The sequence below is a fragment of the Eleutherodactylus coqui genome, chromosome 2 (genome assembly GCF_035609145.1).
Source record: "Eleutherodactylus coqui strain aEleCoq1 chromosome 2, aEleCoq1.hap1, whole genome shotgun sequence".
Taxonomy (NCBI): Eukaryota; Metazoa; Chordata; class Amphibia; order Anura; family Eleutherodactylidae; genus Eleutherodactylus; species Eleutherodactylus coqui.
This window is the reverse complement of record NC_089838.1, coordinates 317913959-317936429: the sequence shown is the minus strand read 5'-3', so window position 1 is coordinate 317936429 and position 22471 is coordinate 317913959. Positions and strand designations below refer to the sequence as shown.

The 22471-nt window shown below is 46.2% G+C and overlaps 1 protein-coding gene across 2 annotated transcripts in view; it reads right to left on the bottom strand.

Annotated features, from left to right (window-relative positions):
- Positions 1-4358: 4358 nt before the first annotated feature.
- Positions 4359-22471, bottom strand: part of RFX1 (regulatory factor X1) — a 34783-nt gene continuing 16670 nt past the window's right edge. Inside the window, exons 7-20 of one of the 2 annotated variants that reach the window (XM_066593725.1) lie at positions 21304-21398; positions 19644-19956; positions 19357-19538; positions 16174-16293; positions 15261-15376; positions 14644-14762; positions 14457-14557; positions 10424-10575; positions 8952-9049; positions 7547-7696; positions 7190-7398; positions 6946-7099; positions 5675-5720; positions 4359-5508 (exon numbers count right to left, since the gene is read on the bottom strand). In XM_066593725.1, coding sequence (XP_066449822.1) covers positions 5339-5508; positions 5675-5720; positions 6946-7099; positions 7190-7398; positions 7547-7696; positions 8952-9049; positions 10424-10575; positions 14457-14557; positions 14644-14762; positions 15261-15376; positions 16174-16293; positions 19357-19538; positions 19644-19956; positions 21304-21398 — 2025 coding nt within the window. In that variant the 3' untranslated portion in view covers positions 4359-5338. The remainder of the gene's footprint in view (positions 5509-5674; positions 5721-6945; positions 7100-7189; positions 7399-7546; positions 7697-8951; positions 9050-10423; positions 10576-14456; positions 14558-14643; positions 14763-15260; positions 15377-16173; positions 16294-19356; positions 19539-19643; positions 19957-21303; positions 21399-22471) is intronic. The other variant, XR_010790429.1, reaches the window with a different exon arrangement.

Here is a 22471-nt window from a genome sequence, read left to right as displayed (position 1 = left end):
GAAAAAACCTCTCATGGCAGCTGTGACCTTATGGTCCTCGTGTGTGTTTCCTGTGCGATAGAGGATCACAAGTATTGCTTTCAATGGGAAACCTTGCATTGCAGTGCTATACATATCACACGGCATGCGAGTGTCACATGAGGGCTTTAAAACTCCATTGAAACCAATAGGCGGTATTTTCCGAGGACCGTGAAAAAGGACGTACAACAATTATTTTTTTTTCGTTACTTTGCAGCATCGCTGTTTTCGAAAACATGGCTCCTGTCTGATTCCACAAACAAGTGGGGTCAATATGCGCATGAGTTCTGCACTTGTGTATGTAGCCTAAAGTCGGTCTCTCACAACTAGATAGGAGTTGCAGACTCCATGAGCGATTTGATCTGTGGATCAGTGAAATGCATTGGATCGCACAGTTCCGCTCATATTAGAGGGTTGGAATTGCATAATCGGTGAGTGGAAAAGAGAACGCAGCAGGTTCTATATTACCACGGATATCCACAACATAGAGCCTATAGTTCTCTATGGTCATAGAAATGGCTGCTGCCCATACGCAAAAAAACCCTGTATTGCACACGACTGTCTGCGTGAGAAGGCGGTCATTTACAGTACATTGTGTGGCTGTACACAGCATCACAGCTGGGCTCAAGGTCTAAGGCTGATGTCTTTGGGCTCATTAACACGGGTGTATTACGCAGACTGTTTTCCCGTGCGTAACACGTGGTGAATTGAGGCAATGAAAGTCTACGGACTTTCATTCAATACGCCTGTGTTGGAGCTGTTAGGGGATATCCGTATAAAACGCAGGAGAAATAATCGCAGGATGCTGTCTTTCCCGTCATCTCATATGCAGCTCTTGCTGGGCTCCATATTGAAATCCTGCCCCCTCGCAACGCCATAAGAGGGCAGCACGGTCTGCGATAGGCACCGTGCTGTCATAATCCCAGGTATGCACAGTGCCCATCGCAGCCCATATGCGATCTCTACGGTCACATAGTAGCGACTGCGGTGAGTACAATGCTGTCAGACTCGCAGCGCTGTACTCACATGGCTGTGTGACAGAGCCCCCTATCCTCAGTTACTAACAGGCTTCAGCACTCCTACATTCTTAAGTTGTGTGTTTTCTTGAAATTATTATTTATACTAGCATAAAATAAGGTCCTTGGCGCACAATTTGATCAAATTCATATGAGCCCACTCGTCACGCCAAAGCACACCTTAATGGAGGGGTACTGAGTTCTACAGCCACCCTTCTTCAGGCTTAAAAGCCTCCATGTGAATGGGGATCTAGCGGTATACTATTCCCAGCTGGGAGAGTGCAGGCAGCTGCTCCTACACAGAAAGGGAAAAGTCTGCATATCTAACACATTGAGGCTAGCCACACACAGGTGAGCATGGTATAGGGCTGGGACCCCCCCCCCCCTCCCCCTGGTATAGGGCTGGGACCCCCCCCCCCCCCCCTATGAAATCCCCAGGGATCTGAGGTGTTTTTGTGTGAAACAGCCTCGCATCACTTGGGGGATGTCACAGCTGCGGCAGAGGATTGATGGAGCTGCGATGTGAGAGAACAGGACGTGATTTGCTTCCCGCATCGCGATGCCATGCGGGATAACATCGCTCATGTGTCTAACTATATTCAAAAGAATGGGGTTCATGTTTGTGGGTCTTGCACCACACAAATCTTGCACAATTTCCTCCGCTGTGTGACACCGGCTGAAGTGTGAGGGCGCACAATAAGCTATAGCTGCAAGAAAGTACAGGAACAAACGCTTCAGCACTCGTACATCATAACTGGAAAATAAAACCTTAATGGATGGGTACCGAGCCCCACAGCCACCACCGCTAGTTCCCCAGTCCTATGGAGGCCGTTTACCCCAAACAGAGGTGTCAGTAGAGTTCGGTACCCATCCATTAAGGTTCGCTTCGGCTTGGTGGATCGGCTCACGAATTTGATCCAAGTTTTGCATAAGAACCTTGTATTTTTAAAAGGTTAGTATGTGAAAGTTATGCATTTACTTCAGATTATTACGCGTGTTTAATACTGTATTTAGTTGCAGCTGTGGCTTGTTGGGCACCTTTACACTTGATTTACTTGTATGTGTGGTTTTGCAATTTTAGTATGCTGTGCATTATCCTCAGGACAAGTCACCAATATCTGCTCATTCAAGTGAATAGGATTGAGCTGCTATACCAGGCACAACCACTATGAAATGTACGGCGCTGTAGTGCTCAATGGGGAAGGGGTCTACCACTGCACTGATTCCTTCAATTGACAGGGTGAAATCTGCTGCGGATCTACATCACAATCTGCACTAAATAGTGTGGAGAGACTTAATTATTACCTAATCTTTGTTAAAGGTTATATTTTTAATGCTATACTGACAAACATGAGTGCAGTTGCTATGGATACAATGTTTGTGTTAATATCTATTATATGAACATCCGGGGGATCCTTCAGGGCCTCCTCCTACGTTTTCAGCCCTAAACAGCTCACAATTACTTGACTGATATATCATTATATATGGATACCCGATGTGTTGTGTTTAATATATACGGGCGTTGTATTCGTGCGCAGTAAGATAACGCTTTGCAGTGTACGTTGTATGACTGTTACCTAATACCATAAGTAGTGTGGATTTTGGTCTGTAAAAAAATCCGCTACATGTGTATGCACCCGGGAGGGGTTGTGCCAACGTGCACAGGTGCTGGCACTCCAGGAAACAGCTGATTTTGCATTTATCCTGCAGCCTCAAGGTATTATTATATGTAACACTTTGTAACCTTGCATCGGCACAAGAAGCACCATTACGGCGTGGGGACCCCACTCACTGATCAGGGTCTAATAATGCCCCTTTTACACGAGCCAATTGTAAGAATGAGCGCACGTGCGAGTGACGCCAACGCTTCTTTGTTCGCGCTCGTGCAGAATGTTTAGATAGGCAGAAGATTGTTGTGATTTGGTCGTCGCGCCCCGAGCTTCACATTCCCCTGTTACACACCGAGTGGGGAGCGTTTATACGTAAGGAGCGAATCACCAATTCTTATGCAGGCTGAACCTGTCAAACAAAAAGTGCGCGACGACCCGCATTCAGAGTAACGATTATCGCACAAATTCATTCATCTGAATGATGATTGTTACGTGTAAATGGGCCTTATGGAACAATCTCTTTAATGTTTAATCAACCTTGCTAATATATGGAAATCACTTGTACGCCCCCCAGATAAGTTGATCCCCAGATGTCTAACTTCTGAGGCTGAAATACCTGATGCTTGTTCAGCACACCTCCCCGTCTCATAGTAACAGTATGTAAGGCTAAAAAAGACACATGTCCATTAAGTTCAGCCTATTACCTCCCAATGTTGATCCAGAAGAAGGAAAAAAAGCCCAATGAGGTAGAAGACAATTTTCCCAATTTTGGGGGGAAAAAAAATTCCTTTCCCATTCCAATCTGGCCATGTGAATAATCCCTGGATCACCGACCCTTCTGAAGTAATCAGGGATATAACATGTAATTAGAAAGGCGTCCAGCCCCTCTTGTACTCTGAGTGAGTTTCCCCATCACCACGTCCTCGGGCAGAGAGTTCCACAGTCTCACTGCTCTTACAGTAAAGAAGCCTTCTATGTCCGCCTGCACATGGGCGTGTCGGATTCTGCATGCGGAATCCAACCCTGTGCCCGGCTGGTGTCTTCTATTCTGTTCTGCAGGTGTGCCGGCCAGCGCACATGTGCAGTACAGAATAGGCCGCACCGTTGCTCAACCTTTCTCAATGATGATTACGGAAGGGCCGCGGGACGGTCGGCTTCCATTGAAGTCAAAGAAGCTGATCAGGTTGGTCTGACAGGAGCGATCTCTCATAAACCCATGCTGATATGGAGTTCTACAGCTATTTGCCTTGAGGTCCTCCAGGACAGCATCTCTTAGAAACCCGTCAATCATTTAACCCACAATACTGTAGAAGTCAGACTTACCGGCCTGTAGTTTCCAGGTTCACTTTTTGACCCCTTTTTTGAATATGGCCACCACGTTTGCTATGCGCCAATCCGTTGGAACAGACTCCCTCACTATAAAGTCCTTAAATATAAGAAACAAGGGTCTGTCTATCACATTACTTAGTTCCCTTAGAACCCGGGGGAAGGGGAGGGGGTGTGACATTAAAATAGACAAATTGACGGGTTCTAATCTTTTTAAGACGGCTCTGCACTTCTTCCTGGGTTAGACTGGTGACATTTAGTGCCCTTTTATTTTCCCCCCAGGAGGATGACCATGTATTTCCATGCCCTGTGTAACCTTATAATGGAGGTTTGGGGGTTGATTAAAAAATAAATAAATACATTGGACCCCCAAATAACGTCTCATATGTAACTTACAGAACACAGCAAAAATTTATTGTGTATTTTAAGAAATACTACAAAAATTTAGAAAATGGTTTTGCTTGCCGTTTCCCCTTTGCTTCGTTCCTCGCCATCTCCCCTTCCCATTATATTGACACAAAACTAAGATTTAGAGATAGATATATCGCTTATGCAAAATACAACGCCTCCTCTCCCATATAGACGGTGGGATTACACAGGTTAGACGAACAAGAGACATGTAAGGCCATGGCGTGGGGCGGAGCCTCCCACTGCGACAAAATCACAATATTCAATATAATTAACAGTTAGTCATGTTATCGACAGAAATACAAGCTGGACGAGGAGGGGACGGGGCGATTTAAGGCAGTAGAGTCAGGACACGTTGAAGATTTACATCAGAGGTAGGCACCCTGCAGCGGTCCAGCTGTTGTGGAGGTACAATGCCCCGTGGGTAGGCATGCTGTGGCTTGTAGTTCCCCAACATCTGAAAAGCTCTGAAGCCTGATTTCTAGATCACCACTGAAGTTGGCCAGCAACATACATTAATTTTGGCAGCATAAACGATAGCCTGCAGAGTATATAACTCCTATATATACTGTCATGGCACTGAGAATTAGCCAACTGGCACTGTCTTCAGTTTGTATAAATGTGGTAGGGCGGGCCTCTGTATAGATAGAATATATATATACATATAGACACATTAGCCTCTGTGAGCGATCTGCACGATGGTCACTGCACCTCCTAGTAGAGCGTTGTATATGTAGACATACATACACAACCCGCTGTCCTGCTATGGCGGTGTATGGATCTATGTACACATATACATACTGGAACACAGCCACACACACTTACAAGAGCCCTTTGCCTTGTTGGTACTGATCTTGTATCTAGTGCATTATTGGGGCACCCGCAGAGGTGACCCCAGCTCGGTCTCATCCATGCTGCCATGCGAGGGTTTTGGAGACTCTCTGGGCAGTCCACTGCTAATTAGGTGTTGGGGGAGACTTGAATGAAGATCCCCTGGTCTTCGGTCCGGGCCAACTTGTTGGGTGGTTCAAGAGAATCAGATCCTAACACGTTGGAGGAGTCATTGGAGTTGAGAGGAAGCTCATGAGTTATGTCTTCATCACTCTCATCATCCTCCTCCTCCTCCTCATCTGCGGAAGGTTGTAAATACGAGAAGATTAGTACAAGGTCTTATCTGGGACTAGGAAAACAAATGGGCGGCTCCTTCCCACTGACTCAAATGGGCGACGAATGGCAATGCCAGGACAGGAAGGGAGGGGGAGAGATTTTTTTGTAAGTCACTGACAGAATACTTACCCTTGTCTTGATCCATGGGGTGCGATGAGCTCGCAGTATTAGCAAACTATAAAACAAGAGATTATAGTAAGGAATCTGCTAAAAATACTTACATGAGGTGTACACTGACATGCCACAAGTCATGGGACAGGAACAAATAACATGTAGGACCCCCCTGTAGCCCAGCAAAGTACAGCAACATGAAGGGGCATGTTGAGCCGTGCCATCTGGATAGCCAACCACAGCTCTGGGGTATTTGGGCATGAATGGGTCCCTCCATCACATCCCATAAATGCTTGATTGGGGAAACATGCAGGCCGCACCATTCATAGGAATTTCCCCAAATGCTCCTCGAACCAGTTCTGCACAACTTGGGCTCCCTGGTACAGCGCATTATCCTGCTGGAATATCCCATCATTGTCGGGATACATGAAGGGCTGCAAATAGTCATCAAACGCTTAGCGGGCAGCGGTCATGTTTAGACTGACCAGTGGACCCAACCCATGCCATGAGAATACATCCCCACAGCAGTATGGAACCACCACCAGCCTGCACAGTGCCTTAACAACAACTGGGGTCCTTGGCATCCTGGGGTCTGCACCACACATTAAACCTACCATCTGCCTGAAAAAATTGGTACCACACCTGTTAGCCACCTCATGACCCAGGTGAGGCTCTGTTTTTGGTGTCGTGGTGATAACAGGCGCTCGGGTGGGTCTTGTGCTCCCCATATCCCATGGAAGCCACATAACGCTGCGCAGACCTGCAGGATATATGTGTGTGGGGCCTCCTGCACTGAATGTGGATTCTATCAGTCGACTGACTGTTCGCACGGACAATCCTAGCCAGATGCTGCCAGTCCCAGTTTATTAAGCACCTGTTGCATAGTAATGCCTTCAATGCCATATTGCCATTATACGTGTAACACTGTGGAATGAGGGATATTAAATGTCCACACAACTTCAGAAATAGAAAGTCCCAACTCGCTGGCACCCACAATCACGCCAAGTTCAAACTCTGATGATTCACGATGCTGTGCGGAGCACAACCTCACTCACAAGGTAACACGTCACAATGTATACAGGCGTAGGCCTTCCCAAGCCACTTCATAATTTCCATACTACTATCCCATGACTTTTGGCATGCAGTGTATACAACATTAGTCGATCATATGCTGGTCTTGTGCTCTGCACCATCACCATATATTCCGTAATAGAGTGTCGCTTGGACACATCCATTATGGATGTCCATTTGTACAAAGCTTTAGAGGCAGAACGTAGCCTACAACTCACCTCCCCCATGACAGCAATAGGAGTCTCTCCACGGGCCTGAGCCACACGGTGCTCTATTAAGTAGTACATGTACTCATCATACAAGAGGCGAATCAGGTGGAATGAACCGAAGCTGGCAGCACTGCGCAGGGTGAGGTCCCGAATCACCATGGAGCTGAGGAAGAAAGAAAAGCCTGCGTCATAATCTGTATCAAACCTCCATCCTGTTCCCTGAACTGCCTGTTACGCTGTATGTATATCGCACCTGTAGAAGGACCACTTTAGTAAGAACAGTTTTGCAGCTTTCGAAAATCCGGGATTGCCCTGATAAGGCTTCAGCACCTGGGAGACGACTCCATCCAGCCACACTGCCCACTGCTCGAGGGAGCTCTGCTGCTGAAGGGTCAACTTAAAGTCCTGTTCCAGACGCTGGACCACCCGGTCAGCACAGCGGCACACCCACGAGGCCTGCTCCTGCGAGTGGAGGCCAATAGCAACCAATCACATTCCACTTCTCATGTATTGTTCGGTTGGTTGGTATGAGTATCCCTTTCCATTTTTTGGTAAGTTAATTAAGAGTTCCCAATTACAGGTATGTGCTGACGATCGGCATCTCGCTTACCTGTACATTGGTGAAATCTACCCGGTTGAGGTCACTGAGCATCTGGTTGATCTGGGCGGTATTCTGCAGCACGGCCCGCGCCGCCTGAGCCAGGTGATTCAGTGATGTATAGCGACGTAAAGTCTGGGCAAAGGCACTTGCAGCACCAACCTAGTGGGACAAAAGACAGATCTGAGAAGCTGTAGACGCTCTAGTAGTCACACAGGCGGTTGTAATGTCCATGTTTCATGCTAGTTTGGAACTGATAGAACTCAGATTCATTAACCCTTTCCAATCCGCTGTCTGACGTCTTAAGACATTATGATTTTGGCTGTACAGCTCCGATGTTGGAAGACATCCGCCGGGGTTCTCTTACTGTATATTGCCAGCCTCTCTGCTGTCAGGGCCTATCCAACGTGTCACCTCATGCAGTACTGGCTTTAGCCAGCAGATAGTGCCGTTGTATAACGGCAGAAAAAGAGTAAGCCCCCTAGGAAAACCAGGATACAAATTGGATTGGAAAGGGTTAAAGTCTTTAGGTGGATTCACATGTGCAATTTTTTTTCACGGACCGATGGTCTGTGTAAAACAATTGTAGCATGTCCTATTCATAAAATCAGTTTTTCACTGACCGAAATTGTACTCACCAGAGGCGTAACTTGAAGTTCCCCCATGCAAAACCTGTAACAGGGCCGCCAAATATAATGCTTTAGTCATAGCACTGGGCTCCCTCTATGGAGAGGAGAGGCCTTATTGGCCCCTTAAGGCTCCTGGGCTCGGGTGTGACCGCAGCCTCTATAAAGGGAGCCCCTGATACTCACCCATGTGAATAGAAGGCCATAGACACACAAGCATATGTTCAGTCCATGCGCTGTCCGAGTCTACAATGGACAAGACTCCGACAGCACACGGACCCATAGTAGTCAATGTGGCAAATCACACATCCGTTTGCTTTCACACGGACACACAGATTAAGTGAAAAAGAACATGACAAGTACTGATCTATTCTGTATTGTGGATGAGACTCGCCTATTCAAGTCAATACGGATGCACAGAAAATAGGCAGGACTCAGATGCCGTTTATGTTCCATCCGTATTTAATGAGTCCATCGCTAAGAAATGCAGGAAACAACATGACACACGGACTTCTCCCAGAATCGCACACGAATAAAAAAAAAAAATGTCCATTTTCTGCGGACACAACACTTTGTATATGGTTGTGTGCCGTAGACCTAAATGGGAGTTTTGCCCTCAGTAGCCAATCAGAATCCAGTTTTAATTTTTTTGAAGTGAAATATATAAAATGAAACTTGGTTGCTTTCTGTGGGCACCGTGGCATTCTCCTGTCTGTGGGCACCGTGGCATTCTCCTGTCTGTGGGCACCGTGGCATTCTCCTGTCTGTGGGCACCGTGGCATTCTCCTCACCTTAACCCTCACCATCTCCTCGGGAATATTCATCATTGCACTTGTTAACCAGCTCTCCAGACTCTTGGCAAAGTTGCGAATGGCTTGTGTCAGCGCACCTGAGGAATACAGAGAGGCAGGTAAAGTTGGGCATAAATGAGTGGCAGGTGTACGACATCCTATCAGGTGGAGGCGGCATCTCGCCCTATGGCAGCCTGAAGCTCCCCTTTACCAGCCCGCAGGTTCTCTCCAGAGGTGGAACAGTACGGGAGACCTTCCAGTGGTTCTACTCCTTCCCGTGACAAGCAGTGCTGTTGTGTGGCAGCTGCTTTTCTTTCCCAGCACCTTAAAAGTTAAAATGACACTCCGGGCTTGAAATAAATTCAGTCCTGGCATTTTATATGTAAATGAATCAGGCTAATGGCTGCTGGAGCAATTATAGTGTCAGCCATGTAGATGGCGGAGGTTGTGACTGTAGCCTGCAGCCTTCTCCCAGACCGCAGCAGAGAACACTGAATTGTACTCAATGATAAAGGATCAGATACAGCTAATATCAGAGAATTAGACTTATTAGGGTATATGGGCATTCTAGATCGGGTGGGGGTTGGGGAGAGACCCAGAGCAGAAAGCCACTAAGTACTGGGGGTGGTGAAAAATTTGGAAACACCGTACAAAATGTATGGGATTTTAATCATTAGTACTGAGCTGCTTGGCTGAGTGTTTTCCCGCCAAATTTGTGTTTACTTCACCTCTTGCCCTGCTCCAGGTGGTTTTGGGAGTCAGCTGGTAACAGCAGCTGAGTGGCTCAAACTCCTGACCCTTAGAACCTTGTTGCTCGGGCAGATGTTCACTTCTCCCCCACAGCATCTGTGTCATATTACCTCCACCTAATATCGGTCTCTTCATGTCTTATTGAATATGATTTATAATCTGATGTAATTTCCATATTTTTGGCCACCCCTGTATCTGCACCGTCCATTCTGGCAGATCTCACCCTCCATGTATTGCTAGCATGAACTTCTACATTTCCCTTCTGCGATCGCTGTAAGTTGATAAATGATGAATGCTGGGAGAATGAAAATCTGTCCTGGTTGCTTTTACACGAGTGATCAATATCAGAGGCGGCTCCTTCGCTCCTGCAGCCTGTTTATAAGGCAGATAAATCGTTCGCTCGTTCACATTCACTCTACTAGTACAATAAGAACAACCGAACATTTGGTATTTAAACCGAACCATTAGTGAAGGAGCCAACAGGGATTCTCATGCTTGAACAAATGATCGTTCATTGACCGTTGGCTGCGTTTACAGCGAGAGATTATTGTTCAAATTGGAACAACCAAGCAATTTATTTGAATGAGAATCGGTCCATCTAAACGCACCTTTACTTGTCACTTTACCTTTAGAGCTTAATGGACTTATGGCCATGTTGGTGAAATACAAGTCTTGGCACGTGGGCACAGACACTGCAGCTAATTAGGTTTTTGGCCACTCACTGGGGATAGGGCGCAGCACATCTGGGATAAGCGTCTCCACAAGACCCTGGTACAGCTGATGATCGCAGTCCCGGCACCACTTCAGCAGGGGCTCGTACTTGGATAGGAGAACCAGGCTGTCCTTGGGCAAACGCTTCTCTGCTTCATCATCTCTGGAGAGAAGACAGAGGAGAGAATGAGCGAGAGGTGAGAACCATAAGAGCTGGGAGAGCGGACGGAGACAAGAAACCATGATGGGGAGGTCAACCGGAGGAGACCGAGATGACATTGGAGATAAGGTGGGTGAAGTATGAGAACATACGGGGAAAGAGTTGAGAGGATTGAGGCGACATTAGGAGGAGGATACCACGAAGACAAGGAAGATAGATGAGAAGACATTAACGTAACCCTCTGGTTTTGAGACAAAATCCTGTCTCGGGGTCAGAGGGAGGCAGGGTATATTACCTGTACTTCTCTTTTGTCCGTCTGATCCACCATCGCCCATTTTTAATGGACCTCACTTCATACAGCACGGGCATCAGCCATTTACTACAGCTAACACCCATGAGCAATAGCTGCAATCGGCCGTTCGCGGCTATTAACCCTTTAAATGCCGCTGTCAATTCTAACAGCAGCATTTAAATCCTGTACACCCCCCCCCCCACCCCCACCCCCGCGGTGATTTAGGGGAAGCCGTGCAGGTGTCATGGCAGCCGGGGGCCTTCTGAAAGTCTTAGCAGACTGCCTATCAAGCTATCCCCTTGGGGTGGCATGATAGGCTGCCTGTCAGAGTCACACTGCAGGAGCGATCAAAGCATCGCATATTGTAGTCCCCCAGGGGGACTTAAAAGTACAGTTAAAAAAAGAGCAATAAAGTTTTTTTAATTGTAAAAAAAAGTTATAAAAGTTTAAATCACCCTCCTTTTGCCATATCTATAATTAAAAAGTCTAAATAATAAAATAAAAATACATATTTGGTATCGCCGCGTCCGTAAAAGTCTGATCTATCAAAGTAGCGCATTATTTACCCCACACGGTGAACGTCGTCTCCCAGAAAAAAAATAAAACGCCAGAAATGCATTTTTTCAGTCACCCTGTCTCCCAGAAAAAACGCAATAAAAAGCGATCAAAAAGTCGTATGTATTCCAAATGAGTATTACTGGAAACTACAGGACATCCCGCAAAGAATGAGCCCCACTCAACTACGTCGACGGAAAAATAAAAAAGTTATTGCGCGCAGAAGATGCAGCAGAAAATAACTCAAAAAAATTAAGTGTCTTTGGGAAAAAAAAAAAAAAGTAGTACAGTAAAAAAATAAAAATAAACTATACAAGTTTGGTATCATAGTAATTGTACCGACCCATAGAATAAAGTTATCATGTCGCCTTTGTTGCCGTTTGTGCGCCGGAACAAAACGCACTGACAGATGGCAGAATGTCGGGTTTTTTAAATTTTACTCCACTTAGAATTTTGTTAAAGTTTTTCAGTACATTATAAGGTACATTAAATAGCACCATTGAAAACTACAACCCGTCCCACAAAAAACAACAAGCCCTCATACAGCGACGTTGATGGATAAATGAAGGAGTTAAGATTTTTTTTAAAGGGGGGAGAAAAAAAAACGAAAATGGGAAAAAAAAGGGTCTGCGTCATTAAGGGGTTAAGTTTCATTTTAATAAATTCTTCAAATAGAAACTAAAAAAGCCCCCCTGCGCTCGTGGACTCCGGGAATGCAGAGAGGGACACAATGGTCCGTATAGTACAATTACGTTTTATTATTAACTGCAACGCGTTTCGGCGATAGTGATCGCCGAATGACGCCTAGGACCGGCAACACGTGATGCAATGATGACGTAGGTGCACACGTGATTCCAAGATGGCCCCGACCAGCGGCGTCTGCGAGATAATGTGAGTAATGGACTTTTGTATAAATGTATGCTTATGTATTGTAAATATTATGCTTGAGAAGGGCGATCACTATCGCCGAAACGCGTTGCAGTTAATAATAAAACGTAATTGTACTATACGGACCATTGTGTCCCTCTCTGCATTCCCGGAGTCCACGAGCGCGGGGGGCTTTTTTAGTTTCTATTTGGTGCTTTATGCAACAGCCGATTTAAGGCTGCTACCCCCCTGATCGCTCTCCAGTGATCCGGATTCAAGACCCAGGAATTTGTGACAAGCCAACAAGGATAGAAGTTGCCGGTGGACTCTCTAGGCAGGGAGTTCCACCGTGCACCAGGCGAGTACAATAAGTATTCACATGTTTTCTGAAACTGTCATGACAAGTAGGCGCTGACTTTGCTTTTAATAAATGCTTGTAATGGATTAATAATTTCTGTAAGCGGATTTTCATGGTCATACCAAGATATTTCAATTTGGAGACCACCGCAGGCGACATTTGCAGAGGAGAGGGTCAATACTTGGATCATGTACATAATAGCGGATTTTTGGCAATTGATATATAAATTGAGAGAAGGAATCCATGTGTTTTATAGCTTGAGGAGATTACCTCTCTATTTTGGAGGAAAAGGATCATTTTTTTTAGTAGGGGGACGTATAAACCTAATAAAAATGGTAAATTGTCTGAATACTTGGCAACTGATGCCAGTAAAGTCCCATTAGAGTTCCTTCAATCCTTGAATTCTCTTCTCACCACATTATTTGGGGCTCATGCGGCTCTACATTAAAACTTTCCACCTTACAAAGCCCCAGAGATCAGGCTGTTATGTCTCTGTCCATGGGTCTTAGATGAAGAATTGCCTGAACACTACTTAGCAGGATGATGGCCAGCGATAATCTATGACGTTTTTCAGAATGCCCGGAATATACCAAGCCCTCCAATATATTACCATTCCATGGACTAGCTCTATCTGTATGGCCCACCACCAATACCATCCATCATTACTCAGACAGCAGATCAGACCTTCCCTCAGGGAATAATCCCACTGTACCTTCTCTGCAATCAACACCGGACTACCAATACGTCCAGCATCGGCCTGTCATAGATCATCAATTGACGGCATTTAACATGGGGTTGTCGTTAGGCTGAAGATTTCTGGTCTGACATCAATGCCTCTATATCTCCACTCTTGCCCTCTCCTCTTAATCACATAATTGCATTATTTGGTTTGTTGGATGGCCACGATACCTACGGATGTTTCTTAGAGAGTTTTTGTTTTTAGACTTTACAATGGTTGGCTGCGGGGCCACCCCATCTATTAGGCTGGGGGAGACAAGATAATCCCCTATGAAAAGGAAATATACCAACACAGGGGGGGTCCCGACAAAGTTCAGAAAATATGGGGCCCTCAGCTAAACTTGCATTCCACATTACAAATTGATTAACCCATTGTCTTCCCCTTTCCTCCCTCGCTCCCTTTTCTACTCTCCTTTCACACTAAATCACATAAATGCCAATACAAGATTGATGGTTCAATTTTTTTTTATTTTTTGGTTTTTTTTTTATTCCAGATTTACAGAAATGTGAATCTCATTGTTACAATTGATTTCTAATCTTAATCAAAATCGAAATGATGTACAATTCTTTTTTTTAATGGACTCCATACTGTACTTGTTCAATGAAATGAAGTTAGAGACATTTCCCAGAGGACCGTGCACGACCTTATAAGTCTCCTCGCACTTACTGGGAGCTCCTTGCAAGGAGAATCTATAGTCCACCCAATCAAAAAAAAATCTGCAACACATGAATGGAAAGTATTTCTGCAGCTGATCTCCCATTGAAAACACTTGCACATTTTGCCTAGCCGAGCTGCATGCTCATGCGGGAGCTGGGAAGAATAGCTTTCGGCCAAACCTTTCTGTGTAAGGAAGCTTTTAAGATAACAAGTGCAAGGAAGACATGATGATGAAGACAGAAGGAAAGACAACTAGACAGCGGCGAGATTGATGACAAGATGGAGAAAAGCAGACAAGTGAGGGTAGGAAGGAGAAGAGACAGGAGGATCTGAAGACAAGGAGAAGAGATGAGAGAGGTGAGAGCCGAGATTGGTAAGGAGAGGCAGGAAGACGTGAGACCTCCTCAGCTACTCACATGGTGTTATCGGTGTGTTGGGCCTGGTTGAACCTCCAGAAGGTCTTCCAGAGTGTTTCTACCAAGGTAAACTGAAGATTGACCACCACGTCCACTATAGCCTGTGATACAGAACATTGGTTACATCAGTGAAGGATAACACCTGGTGGGTGATGTATGTTCTGGGGTAAGGATCAGGGACGGCTACCTCACAATGCTCACGGTACAGCAGCTGAAAGGCCTTGATATCGGCCACAGTGATGCCATCCGGAAGTGGCTTTCCCTGCAGGTCTATGTCACCAAACTCTGGAAGTGTCCGAGAGGCATCTGTAAAAGACACAATAGTAGCTGAGCGAGTGTATAGAGATCACGGATAGACCCCTCACAAGCCCGATGCCTCTTTATCCTATCATTTACCAGTATTAGCAGAACATATTAAAAAAACAGGCAGTGTTTGCTTTAAAAAGCTTTGAGCAATATGGGTCCATGTGCCAAGACCCCCCACTGATCACTGAAATGAAGGGGCAGTAGCGCTCGTGCAATCGTTGTACCCTTTCGGCTGTCATCGTTCTAAGACAGGCACATAGAAGTCTATGTGTCTGTCTTCAGCTGCTGAGAAGAGCCAACAAGGAATGATGCGAGCCAAAAGGGAACACCGTTTGCATAAGCACCACTGCCCCTTCATTTCAGTGACCAGTGGGGGTCTCAGCACCCGGACCCCTACTATTACATTTTTTGACGTGTCACTTAGACGCGCATACAGCAGTACAGTCCCTGTAGTGATATTGCTCATAAAGAAACGTGGTAATGGTGACTAAGACTCACCCAGGAACTGCTGGTATTGCTGAACCTGGGAGCTGATGTCAGAAAGACCAGACGCCGCCTGCTGGGCTCCTCCCACTCCGTTACTTATTCCGTCCATCTTCTGAATGGGCTTCATCCTGGATAAAGAAATAAATTAGGTCTGATGATTGGGGTCCTACCTGCAATAGATCCTTCTTCTATATTGAAGGTCACCTATGATAATTAGGGATGGCCTAGATGGCTTACTGAGGGGTAACCTGGGCTCTGTGATGAGCAATCTGTATGTATAATTATATGACTTCTCTACGGACATCCTGTTACACTGAAAGATCAGACAGACACAAGATAGGGATGTTCAATTCTCCGCTAACCCACTGATCTGTACCCAGGTCCCGCTCATGACAATATCAGACTGGTGCTACTGCGGAAGCTCTGTGACACAGCTGATCTCATCAGAGTAATGGAGGATGCAGTCAGCTGACTGTATAGTAGGTCACGTGACGTAGAAGACATCAGCTGACGGTATAGTAGGTCACGTGACGTAGAAGACATCAGCTGACGGTATAGTAGGTCACGTGACGTAGAAGACATCAGCTGACGGTATAGTAGGTCACGTGACGTAGAAGACATCAGCTGACTGTATAGTAGGTCACGTGCCGTAGCAGACAATAGAGGGAGCAAGGCTAGAGCTACACGCCAAATATCACACTATGACCCTGATACATCACATCCTAATGTAAATGAATGCGGTTGCAGTCGTAGGTTGTCACAAATTAACAATCACGAGAAATTCAGCAGATTTGGTTGCAGCAATCTGCGTGACGCAATGCGACCACAGGATACAATGGAGCGAGGGCTATAATGCAATCTCTGGCCGTTCTACATGTGATGCAGCCAAAATCTCCATGTAGCCCTAGTGTAAAGGTCAAAGTACCTCTGTTTCTGGGAGAAGGGCTGCTGTCGCATCGCCAGGTGCTGCTGATCCTCCATGAGGCGTAGTAGGGGGGAACTGGCTTTAATTCGGAGACCGTAATAGTGATACTTGGAGTTCCCTCTGGAAGAAAGAAAGAAAAAAAGAAAAGGCACAACATTTATTGTGACACAAGATAGCAATGTGGCATCATCCTGAACCTTGCCTGCTCCTCCAAACCTATATATAAGACCCTGCCTATACATATCACATAGAGTAGTCTGTCTCCCAATATGCATATAGGAGTCTACCTCCTTATACTCTATGTATCACATTAAAGAACCTTCCACCGTATAAATATCACATCCAGGACCCCGCATGACTATAAAATGATATATAGAGCACTTCTTCTGTATATACTGTACATCACATGTAGGACCCTGCTTCCCTATAAACCCCAGCAGTATCAGACTGTCCATTGGTGGATCCTCCAGTAGGCCGCCCCCTAAGCACTCACTACATAGCCTCACCCACCAGCGTGGACATACTGCTTCTGACTACAGTAGTACACAAACAAATTTTGTGTCCCCCTCCCTCTCCTGCGGTGTTACAACAGCTTGGCTTCTTGCTGGCTGTTGTAACATGATGAGGATTATCCGTTCAGTCGCATCCGACCCTCGGTCACTCCATGGATCAATGTTCTCCACGCATTTCTGTCTTTCACGGCTGCTTTCAATTCTGCGATTGACCAAGCTCTTATATATATATTCGTAATTGGCAGGAAAGGGGGGGGGGGGGGGGGGGGGGAGTCTGCAGAATGATGGAGCAACACCGGAGGAACATGGAAGAGCTGCCTGTCCTCTGCGCCTCCAGCTGTTGATTTACTAATGACCCCCCTCCACCGCTGTCCTGGGATGGGACCGTGGGGTCGTGGCCACTAGGTCTGCATGTCAGAACACAACACACATCAGCTACCTACAGAAAAGGTATGTGTCTGTAATGCGTATATCAGACAGGTCCTGTATAAGAGCCATTACCAGTGTATCCATCTGCTTTCATTTAGGAAATATGCTGGATTCCCCATTTACGAAATATCTGAGCAACATGGAAGGACAGCGGCGCTTCACGGAGCATCGAGAACTCGGCTCACACATTAATAACTGGACATTGAAAATCTATTTTTTTCCGCTAACATGGAGGATGGGAACGAATTCTTGTGGTGGGCTCAAGAAGCCCCAGTTCAACACTGTGTACCAATCAGCCATAATATTAATAACTCCTCGTACCACTTAGTTCTCAACCGTTGAAGTCTGGACTCCACAAGATCTCAGGTCCTGTGGCACAAGATGTTAGCAGCAGATCCTTTAAAGTGAGCCTCCTACTTTGGGATAAACTTCTGTCCAGGTCCAGAGGGGGAAGGAGGTATATTATCTGCAGTTATTTTTCTCTGCCATCCCTCGGATAGACAGGTTTTCGGCCCCATTATCGGCAGTTCAAGATGACCAACGCAATCTTCAAGTTGTCTAATCCCCCACAGTTCATTGACAGTGTTAGACTACAAATGCACCATCACTGCTGTCTGATTGGCCTGCAACGTGTCAGCACTGGCCAATCAGCGAGCACTGCGTAATGTGCATTAGCTACTGTGTTTGACTGAAAATACACCCTACCCTGATTTTTCAGGATTTTCGGGGAGGCCTGAAATATAAGCCATACCCCGAAAATAAGCCTTAGCTGCATTACATTTAATAGAAAAAAAAGGGAATATACTACCTAGCAGGCTTGGTCCAGGCCGCTCCCGCTGCTCTCCAGAGCTTCAGTGCGGTTCCTGCAGTCCTCGGTCGCTCATACAACATCACTTCCTGGCTAGAGGATTCATAAAGCCCACCTCTAGGAAGAGATGGCTGCGATAGGTTCTTCGAGTGCTGCTCAGCCGATCAATGCAGAGCTCGATAAACCAATCAAAGCCATCGCATTGATTGGTTCTTCGAGCGCTGCTCAGCCAATCAGAGCCATCGCTTCATGAAGGTGGGACTTATGAACACAGTAGCCAGGAAGTGATTTTCTGTGGGCGGCCGAGGACTGCAGGAACTGCGCCGGAGCTCTGGAGAGCAGCGGGAGGGACCTGAACTGAGCCTCCTAGGTAAGTATAAGACATCTCTAAAAAATAAGACCCAGTACCTCTTTTGAGGCAAAAATTAATATAAGGCAGAGTCTTATTTTCGGGGAAACACGGTAGTTAAAATCATCTTGGGCAGCTGATAATGGGACCTGGAACCGGTGGATGGAAGGCACAGCACAGATGGACAACTGCTGGTAATATACACCTCTGCCAATCTCGGTTAGAATTTCGTTCCAAAACTGAATGGTCACTTTAAGTCCTGCAGGTTGCTCAGCGCAGCCTCCATGGATCAGATTTGTGTTCCAGCACATCCCGCGGAAACTTGATCAGGTTGAGATCTGCGGTATTCGGAGGACAAGTCATCACCTTGATCTCCTCATCCTGTTCTTCATCCATTTACGAACAGCTTTTCAGTGTGGTTGGGCACATTATCCTGCTGAGAGAGGGCACTACCATGAGGGAAGCCCCCTGTCATGAAAAGGGTACTTATCTGCGCAATGTTAGGTAGGTGGTGCATGTCACATCCACATGATGCCAGGAGCCAGGTACCCAGCAGAACATTGTCTAGACCACTACACCACCTCTGTCGGAGTGTCTTCCTCCCATAGTGCATCCTGGTGCCATCTCTTCCCAAGACAGTTGACAAACAGGCGCCCGGGCGTCTACATGATGTAAAATGTAATTCATAAGACCACACTGCCTTCTTCCATTGCTCCGTACTCCAGCTCTGATGCTCCAATTCCCACCGTAAGCACTTTCAGCAATAGACAGCGGTCAGCATGGGCACTCTGACAGTCTGGGTCTACACAGCAATCTACGATGCCCGCTGTGATTTCAGATTTCTATCATAGCCAGCAGGAACTCTTTCAGCAATTTTTTTCTACAGCAGCTCCTCTGTGGGATCCCATCCGGCACCCTGCCTTTCTATACCATACATATCCCATACCAGGAGAGGGTTTCAGGTACCATACTATTATGGCAGTGTGATATCTACAGGAAGACTAGCTGTTCCCTTCTCATCCATTGTATTTAACTTTTGTGGCATTTAAAATTTTACATAACCCATAAAGATGAGAAATCTCTACCTGGTCCCCAACCGGCGAGTGCGGAGCCCCATAAAGACGGAGCGGATGAGCTTCCCAAATGATGCAGCATTCACTGGCTCCAGTTTCTGCTCCTGACAGTGCAGGAGGTAGTGGCAGTACAGGGTGCTACGTGGGAGACTCACCCCTTCTGCCGTCTCGTAATTGTCCAACAGCCATTGCACCTGGTGATGAAAAGAGAACACTCAGATAATGAAGTGCGGGCATGACTGGTGGAAATGGCTGCATGAGTACCATTACAGAGCTGTCCTCCAAGAGTTGACTCTTACCGTCACAGGGGAGGCACGTGTGGTGTGAGAGTAGGACTGAGCGGCGTTTCCCATGATAAATCCACCCTGTATAACATAGGTCCCAGATCCTGATCCCCCGCTGGCTGTAGCTCCTCCAGAAGCCCCTGGTGGGGTGGTGTTGGCAAGGATCTGTCCTCCAGATACATACATGGGGACTGAGGGACTGCTGGCGACAGCCGGGGATGATGTAGGAGAGCTAACCTGGCCCGTGGCACTCTGAGTTTCATAGTAAGTGGATCCCGTGGCTTGGCTGTATAAAGGAGTATCTGTATAGGGGAAGGATCCCGAGCGTCTGCATGGACATGAAGAAGACATAGATCATTCCAATAGTGTATCTACCACATAATCTTTAACCCCTTCCCACTGCAGCTCTTTTTTGTTTTTTTATTTCCATTTTTCCATTCCCACTTTCAAAAAAAAAAAAAAATCATAGCTTTTCTATTTTTCTGCCGACATAGCCATATGAGGGCTTGTTTTAGGTTTTTTTCGTGGCACAAGTTGAATTCAATGGTGACATTTAGCTTACCATTAGAGATGAGCGAGCGTACTCGGAAAAGCACTACTCGCTCGAGTAATTTGCTTTATCCGAGTATCGCTGTGCTCGTCCCTGAAGATTTGGGTGCCGGCACGGAGCGGGGAGCTGCAGGGGAGAGCGGGGAGGAACGGAGGGGAGATCTTTCTCTCCTTCTCTCCCGCCCGCTCTCCCCTGCTCCCCGCTGCGACTCACCTGTCAGCCGCAGCGGCACCCGAATCTTCAGACCCGAGCACAGCGATACTCGGATAAAGCAAATTACTCGAGCGAGTAGTGCTTTTCCGAGTACGCTCGCTCATCTCTAATTACCATATAAAAAGAAATTCTCAGTGAAATTTAAAAAAAAAATAAATAAACAAACAAACTCAATTTCGATACTAAATTCATATAGTTTTTTATGTTCTACTACTTAAAAAACCTTTTTGAAAAAAATTGCTTTTTGTGCCATCTTTTGAAGCAAATAATTTTTTAATTCTTCTGTTCGTGGGGCGGTGTGAGGCTCGTTTTTCTATGGGTAACATTTTGGGGTACATACCACTTTTTGATTGCTTGATATTCAATTTTCGAAATTATCGAAAAAAAAATGCAATTCTGGCATTCTGTATTTTTTTCTAATGGTATTCCCAGTGCGGGATTAATAATGTGATATTTTAATTATCTGGAGTTTTACGGATGCAACAATACCAATTTTTTTTTTAATTTTTTGATTTTTAACGAATTAGAAAGGGAGTGTTTAAAATTCCAATATTTTTTATTTATTACTAATAAAAAAAACTTTATTAATCTTATTCTTACTTTTTTAAAAATACTTTAGGGGACTTAAACTGACAATCATCTGATTGCTTACAACTTAGGTATTGCAGTATATTGTAATTTTATAGGCATCCTTCACAAAGCTCCAGGATGCCATGGTAACCAAATGTCAGCCTGTGATCTTGTTGTGTGCGGGTATTTCTGGTGTCAGAGGGAGCCTCCTCCCTCTTGTCATGCCGCTGTCACTACTGATCCAAAGCCAGAGTTTCCTCCACACAATGACGCCCGGCCTGCACTGAATATGTATAGTACTTGTTGAGAAGGGGTTTAGGCAAAGAAATACTTAGGACTTACATGGTGCTTGCTGTATACGTGACATCCCCTCCTTCCGCATACTGAACTTGCCCAGGGTATACGTGTTGTACAGGAACCTGTGGTAACTGCTGCACCTGAGATTAGTGACAATATATTAGACACAGAATATACAGGTATACAACAGCCTCCTTCACAATAAACAGACTCTAAATTCTGACCCTAATCACAGCCCTGCCACCCTGGCACCTACTTTCAGTGCAGAGGGGGTTGTACCAAACATCAACACTTGAGGCACCTTCTGAACTTTGACTCTCTGCTTTGGGTGGTCTGCGAGTGGGGTGGACAAAAGTGGATGATGAGGCATGCAATGGAAAGGATCCACCCACTCGGAACTGGGCCCTGGCACCACAGGAGGCATGAAGTGGAAGGTCTGTGCCAAGCCGATCAGGGGCTGGCAGAATGTACTTCCTAACTCCTGAAGATCTGTTTGAAGCTTGGCTGAACTACACAGAAACTGCCTGACTGAGCTCTGGAGAATAAAGAGAGGGTTATACGACGGGCAAACTATGAGAAATGTCTCATGAGAGTCACATAAAAGACAACAACATCACTGCGGCCTGGGGGACCCTCAGCCAGTACATGTCTGATCTCAGGTCACAAATAGGAACCTCGGCCAGTACATGTCTGATCTCAAGTCACACAGGAGACCCTCAACCAGTACATGTATGATCTCAAGTCACACAGGAGACCCTCAACCAGTACATGTCTGATCTCAGGTCACAAAGGGGACCCTCAGCCAGTACATGTCCGATCTCAAGTCACACAGGGGACCCTCAACCAGTACATGTCTGATCTCAGGTCACAAAGGAGACCCTCGGCCAGTACATGTCTGATCTCAGGTCACAAAGGAGACCCTCGGCCAGTACATGTCTGATCTCAGGTCACAAAGGAGACCCTCGGCCAGTACATGTCTAATCTCAGGTCACAAAGGAGACCCTCGGCCAGTACATGTCTGATCTCAGGTCACAAAGGAGACCTTCGGCCAGTACATGTCTGATCTCAGGTCACAAAGGAGACCCTCGGCCAGTACATGTCTGATCTCAGGTCACAAAGGAGACCCTCGGCCAGTACATGTCTGATCTCAGGTCACAAAGGAGACCCTTGGCCAGTACATATCTGATCTCAGGTCACAAAGGAGACCCTCGGA